This window comes from Andrena cerasifolii, chromosome 2, assembly GCF_050908995.1.
Source record: "Andrena cerasifolii isolate SP2316 chromosome 2, iyAndCera1_principal, whole genome shotgun sequence".
NCBI lineage: Eukaryota > Metazoa > Arthropoda > Insecta > Hymenoptera > Andrenidae > Andrena > Andrena cerasifolii.
In genome coordinates this window covers 9337932-9349458 of record NC_135119.1, presented here as the reverse complement: position 1 = coordinate 9349458, position 11527 = coordinate 9337932, and the positions used below count along the sequence as shown (strand labels likewise).

General features: G+C 34.1%; 1 protein-coding gene across 2 annotated transcripts; it reads right to left on the bottom strand.

Moving 5' to 3' along the window:
- Positions 1 to 523: 523 nt before the first annotated feature.
- On the bottom strand, positions 524 to 11301 carry Eloa (transcription elongation factor elongin A). Of its 2 annotated transcripts, XM_076807122.1 has the most exons (10): positions 11159 to 11300; positions 10877 to 11076; positions 10390 to 10658; positions 9196 to 10169; positions 8708 to 8889; positions 8424 to 8593; positions 8248 to 8339; positions 7437 to 7636; positions 6984 to 7263; positions 524 to 6539 (listed from the first exon to the last, which is right to left on the bottom strand). In XM_076807122.1, exons 3-10 carry the CDS (start codon positions 10506 to 10508, stop codon positions 6460 to 6462), a joined length of 2097 nt encoding a protein of 698 aa, XP_076663237.1. In that variant the 5' UTR covers positions 10509 to 10658; positions 10877 to 11076; positions 11159 to 11300; the 3' UTR covers positions 524 to 6459. The 2 variants fall into 2 exon arrangements, with proteins under 2 accessions (XP_076663237.1, XP_076663236.1); XM_076807121.1 differs by lacking the exon at positions 10877 to 11076 and having other exon boundaries at positions 11159 to 11301.
- Positions 11302 to 11527: the final 226 nt, after the last annotated feature.

The following is an 11527-nucleotide window of genomic DNA, read 5'->3' as shown; positions in this document are numbered from 1 at the left end:
CAAGTCCAAGATATAAATTCCCTTCGTCAAAAAACGCCGGTATTCGAGAACGACGGTATATGATCTGCCCGGCTCTCTTATAGGCATGACTGTTGTATCCCACCTGCGAGAAGCGCTCGACCCGGTCGCCGCCTGGCGGTCGTGTACTATTCATCGCGAGTCGGCCTAGTCATGACTTGTTTATGTACACATGCGTCTTTAACACATCTAAACACAGTCGTTTAAAAAATGTCTTGGCATGGACGTCTTAGAGACGTCCTAAACACTTACTCGGAGAGACGTCATACAAACATCTCCGGACAGACGTCTTAAAGGCGTAAAAAAAATATTTGACCCATGTTCAGATGTCAGCGTAGTTACAGTTTACGTGAGAATTAACAACAAAAATTGCAGATTATAGAGATTTAACTTCTTCATGAATTTAAGTAAGTCAGGGTAAAATAAATGGTAATAAATAATGATCTTATATTATTTATAATATAAGATATGAATCATTATATAATGTCCCATATTTGTATTCGAAATTTGTGAAATATATTTATTTTTCTTTCGTGATTTCCACAATAACGTAATTATTTCATTATTGCTGTCATCGCGAAGCACATTAATTTTTACAAAAAAATCAGATACATTTTTCATACTGTTTGGACACTTTACTTGCATTTTTGTTTTGCAAACTTAAAATAACGTGATCGTTTAGTTTCGAGTATGTTGTACATTTTTAGCTTGAAATTCCAAAGTGCAATTGTTTTGCTTCGTAAAATGTGATGCTACGGTAATACATTTCCCATTTCAATTAGATAGCTTTATCTTCTGAAATATTTACTGGTATCCTACATTTTGATTACTTCGCACTATAATACGCAACCATTATATTTAGATATATCTAAATAATAGAAAATGAAGCAACTGACCACCATTTTGTTTTTATGCTTATACGTATAATTCGTGATTAATAAATTGATTCAGCATAACCTCTCTTTTCTCACTTTCGTTACAATAATGTTCCTGAATCTTTCCAATCATCGTTCAACCTTTCATTTATGTAAGTGCTCGACAATCGTTATGTGCTGAAAGTAGATCATCAGTTTGATATGAACAACATCTTCAACGGCATCATTTTATTATTTCTATGTTAATTAAATAAAACTAAAATCTAGGATTTAAAATTTTCATTAGTTTACGTCGATAATAAGATAGCAGACGCAACGGAAAGCAAATCACGGTCTTATTAATGTTTATAAATACAAGCGAGAACAGAGAGAGAAATATAAGTACATACATACGTATATCTAAATACGCGAGAGCAAAACTCAATCAAGTATATTATACACGTACCTGACGAAGTATCAAAATTTTCTCGTAAATGAAGGCTTTTACAACAAAATTGTACTCTCTGCGATTCATCTATTTTTTTCACAAAGAATAATACAGGATGTACGGTGTACCAGAAAAATTAACACTGGGTTAACTCGGAAGTCATGAAGTTTTCGAAAAAAAAAATGTTTCTGAAAAAAGTTACAGGGGTTGGAAGAAGGCAACTGATTGTAACCTTCACTATGACCTAAGGGTCAAATAGTGGTCATCACAAAGTCAACTTGATTTTTTTAAATGAGAACCCCTGCTTTCGGCACCAGAAATGAAAAAAAAACAGAAAATTGTACGTTTAAGTACGTGGCTTGATATTTAAGCCGTGTGTTTGATATTCAATGTTTAACGGATGTTCGGTTTCTATTTTTGACTACTACCCCTAGCTGCTTTGATTACTACCCCTAGGCCATGGTCAACATCACCATCTTTGTAGACCCTTAAACTTTTGTTTGAAACATTTTTTTACAAAAACTTCATCCTCTCGACTTAAACCGGGGTCTTGTTAGAAAAAGTGATTTCACCCTCAAATAACCCCCAAGGATTTTTTTACTCAATATCATGACCACATATTTGAACGTAAAATTTTTCGTTCTATTTCTGGTGCCGAAAATAGAAGCTCGCGTTTGAAAAAATCAAGTTGACCTTGGCATGACCTCTAAACTTGGTCCCTAGGTCATAGTGAAGATCGCCATCAGTTGCCTCTCTCCAAACCCTAAAACTTTTGTCTGAAATATTTTTTTCGAAAACTTCATACTTCCGAGTTAATCAGGGGTTCCCATCTTTCTGGTACACACTGTATATCTTCTATTTTCTAGTATTCTATCTCGCGGGGCACGCTGATATAGACTGTTACTATCTACTTGAAGATATGATAAAAGTATAACTCGAGTAGTGCGTTGCTATACAGGAAACAAATATGGTTTTTCGTTTGATTTGAGATCAAAACTGCCTAAATTATGCAGAAGGGTCAACACATCGTGTTGAAAGACTACTTAATCATACACACTTCTTATATATATTTTGTAATTTATTTCGTGTAGAATTATTCTAAATATATCAACAAATTTCAGTCTTGTAAAATATACATTTCGAATCCGTCTAAATACAAGGAAAAATGTTTCTTACAACGAATTGCTTCGTAATCAGAAGAGTAACCAAACCTGTTATTCAATACAACATTAAAAGAATTTTAACAAGGAATGTTTATTGATAATATCTCAGGAAAATAGGTTGAAAATTAAATTGTATACCTTGCATTTATTATTTGCATTAAAGTTTCGCTAAGGTTTCATTACTTTCCAATATGAACATATGGTGTCCCGAATTATATATAATACACTGATTATGACAAAAGTGTAATAATTTCTTCCTTTAAAAACGCTTATTTTTTTTATTTTCTAACGTCAAGTTAATAAACTATATGAAGATACGTATTAAAATTTGAAACAGTTATTTTCGGAACCGTGTCAAGCCCTGACATATTTTCACTTTCATATTTCAATTTCTGTTGTACATAAATATAATTGATTGCAAAGCTCATAAAAGAAGTACTTTACTCCTACATGCATATAGCTACATTAGATGTAAGTACACAAGCAATTAATTATTGTAACATTCTGACGTTGCCATCTGAGTAGGTAGTGAAGTACTGCACTTACGAATGTCATTGTACATTATATGTATATAATTTTAGACTAAAATCATGGTTATGAGAGTAAAACAAACAAATATTCAAATATTTTACGCAAATAATACGGAGTCTCCAGATTCACGTTTAAAAAGTTTCTGAAACCGATTTACCGGTTCTTGGAAACAAATTTACCTACAAAATCAAAATACTTTACAAGACCGCTAAATTTGTATACTATAAATAAAACATAAATACACCCCCTTCAATGCCGCTATGTATATAAAATTGATTACATACATGATTATTATATAGCCCTATGTTGGCAACAATATGCTGGTTAACGCAATTTTCGAATTATAAATTAAATTAAAAGAAACTAAGCGAGCCTAAGTTATACTCTAATACATAGCGATAATAATATTTAATTGTCCAAATATTCGTTTTCTTTTTTAATTTTTTTTTTTTTAATTACAACGGACGTTTAATATAATTCTCACAGTTCTAACTTATTAAGCATAATAAATAGAAAACTGATTATGACAATTTGTTCATATTCTTTCACTTAATTTTATATTTCATGAATATGTCCGAATTTATCTCACATTAGATTGACAAAATTAAAAAATTACATTTGTCGTTACTTATAAAATAGAATTTCAAAATCTAAAGCATATAGTTCCGTGATGATAAAGTGTAAATTACGTAGAATTCCTATTTATGCAACATATTCTGTATATAGTGGAAGAGATACTTATAATGAAATTGTAAATGCGGTAATTAAATGACGACACCTATTGGAGCCAGATGACCCGAAGCCATGTATGAACCTAGAGGAAGTCAAACTGATCAACTCCACTTTGTGTAAATTTCTCAATTTTAGTACTTCACGATATGATTACTGTCAAACTATCAATTGTTTCTAGTTTGATTAATGTCATGGAGTTGATCGGTTTGATTTCCGAGTGGCTCATATATATATATATATTCCATTTTAGGATTCCGAGCATCCTGCAATAAGATTAATGGGAACTAAATTAGTGTTAAAATACTTCAGGCGCGACTTGGAATAAGACCTGGGTCCTGGGTAATTATCACCCCATATTTTTTTCAAGCCACTTGCAACTTCGTTACATCTCTTCCACTTACTACATATTGTTACAGACATATGCTTTCGAAAAGGGAGATTTTTTTACTCGCCCAGTATCAACTGCTTGGCGATGTTGTATATAATCCTATTCTTAGTTTTAAATAAAAGAGCGAATGTATACTATACACATTACTCAATATACATCATCGAATATACATTCTGATTGAAATACAAATAAAACTTCTACGAAACGGATTGTATATAATTTAAGCTGATAGAAGTTGCAATTCGTCGACAACAATTATATAAAAAAAAAATCAACGTTTCATACTAAACACATATAGTCAATTATAAATTCTGCATACACATACGTATATCGCGCATTAGACAAAGTAACAATAATTTCATATAATATTTCTTTACTGTGTCTGCTATTTAAATCAAAATTTACAAAAATATTAATTTGCAGCTTCTAGATTTATTTATATTCGCATACTCGGCTAACTATATATTTAAATGACCTGAAACTTACAGCTTTACCATATCTGATGGCAGTGCTGCCCCCGCGTCCGGGGCCTCTTGCGTGCCTTCGCCCCCCTCTATATGCCGCATTTTGTTTGTGGGAAGTGCGCACACAACGCGTTATCAACTTGTTTCCTATGCAGACTAACGGCGATAGAGTGGGAGAAGGTATTTAAGCTCTGGGGCTTAAGTTGGGCAGCACTGCCTTACAGCATTCTTTTGAAAACATGTCGAATGCTGCTTACTTCCAATTAATAAAATAAGTAAATATTATAATTTTCTAAATATTGTTAATTCATTCAAGAAAGCATTTTTCAATGCATCGTTACATGTTTCATTCACTGCTTATAAATATACTTCATCTTTATATGGATCCGTAACGCGTGACATTATCAACACTTTAGATCTATTGTGACTCATAAAAGAATGCAAAGTACACATTACAATCTTAATACTAGCAATCGTTATAATTTTAGTCGGCTTTTAGGATATTTATTCTGTTATATACCTTCCTAGATATCCTCGCAAACAAATATTTACAATTGTAATCTAACGAAATTAATGAATCACAGCAACAAATGGTGCATATTTAGTATGTACGCAACTTTGAATTTTTTTTTTACATGGATAAATATTACTAAACACTGTAATTGTATGAGCTGTAAAATAGAATGCCGATTCATTTAAATCAGTGAACCGAACGAAAATAGATTCCATGGCTGTGCGAAGTCCTTCATTAAACTAAGGGAAATCACGAACTGAACGCACGCTTTTCCGAGCTGAACGTTGTTAAAGTCTAGCAATAAATGATTCCCACGTCGCTTAAGAACCACAGATAGCGTCCTGGATTAAAACCACGGAAACCAAATTTTCAATCCTTAAAGGGATAATTTTGTTTTCCGTCAACTTTGTGTCATATTTTACAAAATTTAAGATTTTAAAAATCGCAATTCATTATTAGAGATTTTCTGTTTTTAATCAGGAAGAACCTAGACTAGAACCAGTAACCTAGATTTTCCAGTAATTATGTGTACACGTAAATAATTACAAATATTGTAACTACTAGGGAAAAAAATACTATTTCGTCAAATATATTATCAAATATAAGGCCGGGTACAGAGTTGAGGCACGAACGCGAACGAGGCTAGCCAAGGCAGAATGAGCATGCAAGTGTTGCACGTCTGTGAACTTCACGAACGTTCAACATATGCATGCTCATTCTGTCTTGGCTTGCCTCGTTCGCGTTCCTGCCTCAAGTCTGTACCCGGCCTAATATAACAGAGAACCACGATGTTCGAAGCCGTTTTTTTTTTGCCAACGATACATTCTAAAAATATTCGGCGTTTGCATTTCAAACTCGAATACAGTCAAATATGAAAAGGCGTTCATTCAGTGCGCGATCGCCCCTTGTCAACTGTTACTTTCTTCGACTAAGAAAAAATATCTTCAAAATTTGTTACTTAAGTTACAGTTCATAATTTACTTTAAATGAGAAATATTATGACGGTTTGCTTGACATTCCTGTATAAGAAAAGTTCAGTGTGATTTGTAAAAGATCTAAGTATTTATATCCTTCCTTCTGTATAATTTATGAACCTGATTATAATATTTACAGCAGATTTGAACTATAGAATATTCGGGTATGTTGAACTTGATAAATTTCGAAATCCCTAACTCAGTATGTGAATGTCATGGGAACACATTTCCGATCAGAAAACATTATTTCGTTAGTGTACGAGATAACAGAAAGTGTGAACTGACATGAAATATTTATACATAAACGTAACGTGAATTGTGAATTGATGCGTGACTTACATAAGGTGCTGAATATTACCAAAAATTGTATAAACTACCGTTTGTAGCGTCCTTTTATTAGTTGCAGAGCTTTCGCCATTAAAGGTGCTTTCGTTTTCTTCAGAACACCAGACGCTATGAAGCAATTGAGAAATTGTAGCATAAAAAATATGTCGTTGAACACTTAAGAATATTCTAACATCAATTTGCTTTGTTAGAAAAATCAATCGTATGGTTAGTAATGTTAGTGTACTGTGCCCGGATGGAAAGAAGTCGGTCGAGAAACTCTAGGGTCCGAATATCAGGCCCGAATAGTATATCCCTATTGGCCGGCGCGACAACGTCGACAAATACAAAGTAAGCATACGGGACACGGGCGGCGGGAGCCAATGCGAGCGAAAAACCCCTCTTGCCTCTGTGAAATTTCAACCGACTTCTTTCCATCCGGGCACAGTACATATAATAGTATATAAATTGCACAGTATTATTACTATTACAAGAAATATTTTAATATTTTCATTCCCGAATTATGCACTTTTACACATTTTGAAAATTACTATCAAAAACAAAAACACTTACATGTTTTGGTGCGAGCTATAGGTGGCGGCGGAACTGCAATGTTCGTTGCAGCTGCAGGACCTCCACCGCTAATTAATTTCTTTTTTAAACTAGATGCCGTATTAGGCACACAATTTGCAGTGCCATATTTAGCTTGCTTTTTCAGGACATTCCTCGGAGGTTTAACAACATTATCCACGTATGCAAGCTTCGTAGATCTTACTGGGAGAGATTTGTCTATCGATTGTTTTATATTAGCAGTAAGCGTTTTCAGTTTTGCTTCCCTTTCGTCCAGACAGCGCTGCCATACAGTACAAATCATATATTATACAGAAACGATGTACAACATGTCAGTAACATATTATTATTCGACACATATATATGTTATGGATATATGTTTTATTGCTCCAATAAGAATTGTATAAGACTGTACCAAAAATTGATATTTACAATTATTTTGCAGAAAATACATACCATGTACATTTCACGCCACGTTTCCATTTCTTCCCTTTGTTTATTTCTAAATTCGCGATTAGAATGAAACTGCCATAAACTATCTGTATCGCCGATTAAATAAGGATTGTAATGTTCCAGCATAAATAATTGATCTGATGTTGCACGTTCCAAAACTGGTTTTATTATGTCAAACGGCACACCGCCAGTAAATTCTAGTGCTACATGTAAGAAAAAAATAAAAACATCAGAATACGTAGCAAATAATTTTACAAAAATCATACACTTAAGGGGTCGTGATTTGATATTGCAACCCCGTTCTTACGTAATATTTTTTACGTTTAATTTTTGTTCAGTTATTAAAATTCTTTTAAAGGTTTATATAATTCATTTAACTCGGTTTCGGGAAATTGAAACTAAAACTACTTTTCTGGAACATTAATTATGGGATTTGTATTTATTGAAAATTAGATTAAAAAATATTACGTAAGACGCTACCTGACTCCGCCCCCCCCCCTTCTAAGAAAACGTAAAAATTTCGCGACCCCCCCCAAAAAAAAAGCCTTATGTAATTTAAGGACGACCCCTAACACATGACATCAAAATACGTAACTCCTTCCTTTTTAGAGGTATAAAAATGGTTCAGGGAACAGTTTGGTTCTGAATTGTTTTGGTTTTAAGTACAAGTGCCAATAATACTTGCAGATCTTTTGTTTTTCAAAGAGTATAAAATTATAATAAAAAGGATTGGTATAGTTCTCTTGTGCTTAAGTAATATGTAAAGGTTGTACTTTAGGCACAAAGTGAAGAATTATTACTCTACATCACTTACCGTCAATGTTCTCGATTAGCACTCTTATACACAATTCAAACAGAGTTGGTACGGTCGTATAAGCAGATTTATTTCCAGAATAGACTTTTGTCCTAGAATTGAAGATGAGTGTATTAGCCCTTATAGATATCCCTACAATTATTCAAAGTTTTCAAGAATTACGAAACTTGCTATACCTTTGATTTTTAACATAAATCACGTCGGTAAGAACTTTGTCTTCTTCCTTGCGATGCATAGGGTTGATATATGGCAGTGGCTTATAATTGGGACTAATTTCAGGCAGTGTAGATGCCAAATCCACACTTAACGGTTCTAATTTTATATTTGATGATAAAAGAGATGGTGGCTGTAACGAAAAATATCCATTACATTTATAATGTTCACAAATTTCGTAACTTTGTCATGCAGCTGAAACAGCTTAAATTGCTGTAAATGTACTATATTATATTGTGCAAATTACTTGTAAAGGATCATTATTCGTTGGTTCAGGTTTCAACTGAACTACTGGTTTCTTATTAGTTGTAGCCGTCGGTTCTGGTTTAACCATTTTTGCTGAACTTGCGTTTGTAGAGGTATTATTAATGCGTTTCCTAGATGGCTGAGCCATTGTGCACATACCAAGTGCTTCTGCGAAACTAGCACCTATACACGAAAATAAAATATACCGATAAGCATCAATGAAACATTTTAGAGCCGAAAAATGTATGTCACTGCGATAAACTAAATTTTTCGAATCGGTATTAAAAAGGGAGTATTGCTTTAACGCACCATTATTGTAGAAAAATATACTAGCACTTTATTTAAATCATTGTATGCATATAAGCGTTTTAAACGCAGTAATACAGTAGTAAATTAAATTTATTCAACGCTATTTAAATAAAAAGCCACAGCAGTTACAAATATGTTTTCTGGTTATCTTGAAAGCAACATGTATATTTACAAACTAACCGGAATTGCAATCGATTCCTTCATCGCCATTAATTTCCTGCTTGATCTTTACCACTTCCTTCGGCTCCTTTGACCCATGCTTCGAGTGCTTTGCATCTTTGCTACTTTTGCTCTCCTGTTTACCTTTTCCATCTTTACAATCCTTCTTTTTACTTCTATCCTTACTTTTATCACAATGCTTATCGCTAGAGGAACTATTGTGATGCTTTGACTCTGAAGACTCTACGCTGGAATGGCAGCTATCTGCTCTTTTAATTTCGTCTTTACTATGACTCGCTTGAGCCTCGATTTTATACTTATGTTTCTCCCCACTCTCCTTCAACTTACTACTAGATGAATCGCTTTTCTTAGAACACGCCTTCAATTTCTCTTGGACGTCTTTCTTTTCCTGCTTGATCTCAATCTTACTTATCACATCTTTATCCTTGGGCTCTTCCTTTATTTTAATTGTACTATACGTAGCATTATTCTTATGCTTCTCAGAGCTGGAAGATACGTGAAGCTTGCCTTCGTCGCTTTCGCTCTCCGAGTTCTTTCTTCGTTTATTCTCCTTCCGTGTACTACCCGAGCCGTCGTTCTTTCGCTTCTTATAATTCTCTTCATTGGTTTTATGCAAATCACCATTATCCGGCTTAGTGGAGTATTTCTCTAAGCCGTCGGATTTAGTATGACTCTGGTGCTTAGACCCATAAACTTCATCTTTCTTAGAGGCACTTCTATTATCCTTCCCACATTCTTTCTCAGTTTTTGAATGATGTTTGTGACTATGCTTATTCTTATCATGCTTCTTTGGTTTCTCCGATTCGCCGCTTGAGCTTTTAGCAACGTCGCAGTTACTTTTCGACGGAGTCTTTTCAGATTTTACTTTGAGCTCTTGTTTGGAAGCATACTTACTACTATGAGCTGTGTTTGATATCTCACTTTTCTCTGCCTTATGCCTATGTAATTGTTTTCCAGTCTCCTCGATTTTATGTCTGAAAAATCACATTAAATGCCCTTTTATTTGCACCAAAAGAACAATTATAATTCACCACTACTCCGCCGCTGTGCGATTAAATTTAATATCCGTTTTCGGCAGTACACATTTGTACTTTTATATTCAACATGTTTACGTTTCTTATTCATCTAACAGCAGGATAAAAATTCTCTAATTTCAGAAATCATGTTAGTCTGAAAGCAAATTTTTCACTGTACCTTATAGAGCTTTCGTCCTGTTTCGGAGATCCTCGACCATCGCTGTAACTTTCAGGCGCATCGGGAACGCAAGCCTCATCCTCGTCCTCGCCTTCGCTAGTTTCCTCGCTGGCAACCATTGCTTTCCATTTGGCGACAAGTGCTTTAGCAGCATCCCCTATACCGCCGTCGTATTTCCTTAAGGCATTTACCGTGCGCCCTACGCCGGTCTCCTGAAGGTGTTGCACTGTCACTGGTAAATTGGATAGCTTCGAAATACAATGTAGTATCTGTAACATATCGGAAGCCAGAAGTATTAAAAGCCAATACGTTAACGGAATAGACGAACACATTGAAGAATTATGAACATCGAACATGAAGGAGGACGAACGAGTAAAATGAAGAGGATATAAAATACAAATCCATAGATGTTTATTAAAATAATATTATCATTCGATACATATATATACTAAAATTAATACAAATAAAGTCAGCTAAAGGATCGTACATTTCCGTATAAGTGTTGTTTTCGTAGGGGAAATAAAGCGTAATCGAAATAAATAGCCGCAAACTTCGAAGAAATTTATTTATATCTTAGAGCCAAAAAAATAAGATAATAGTTTGTAGTGTACAGATTACAATCGTGAAAATAATACATCAGATTTAGATATCATCGTCACTGTGTTTAGACATCGTCGCGAGGTTATACTGAAACGATATTAAAGGAACTGCATCGTCGCACACGTCGCTAGAAGTTAGGGGAGGTGAATATTAGTTGAGTAATACATACTCTATCCTCATTGTCATCGCATTTTTCAATATTTCGCTGATAATGCTTAATTTTATCCTCTACAGACATTGTTGCGGCTGCCAGCTGCTGACTGCTGTTGTCCCGTATTCATGGACAGATGGATACGACGATCGGGCGAGAAAGGTAGTTTCAATAGAAATTTACTTCTATTAGACACAAGGTAAGTTCCATCAACTATTTTACAATCGTAAGAGGATCAGGAAATAGACAATATTGTCTTGCTCAAAGTGAATTGAAAATAATGAACGATCATTTTTACCGATTCAATGGAATTAATTTTATTTCTAGATAGAAATTAATATCATAAAAATGCCTCGAGGGCACAATGATTTACACCGTGTACTAATA

Excerpts from the sequence above, each read along its gene's own strand:
- Eloa (XM_076807121.1), bottom strand. The coding sequence starts at position 11,227 with ATGTCTGTAGAGGATAAAATTAAGCATTATCAGCGAAATATTGAAAAA. Across the intron at positions 8,594-8,707 it reads CGAATAATGATCCTTTACAA|CCACCATCTCTTTTATCATC; the intron begins GTAATTTGCACA and ends TTTTCGTTACAG. Across the intron at positions 7,264-7,436 it reads CGTGGCGTGAAATGTACATG|CGCTGTCTGGACGAAAGGGA; the intron begins GTATGTATTTTC and ends ACTGTATGGCAG.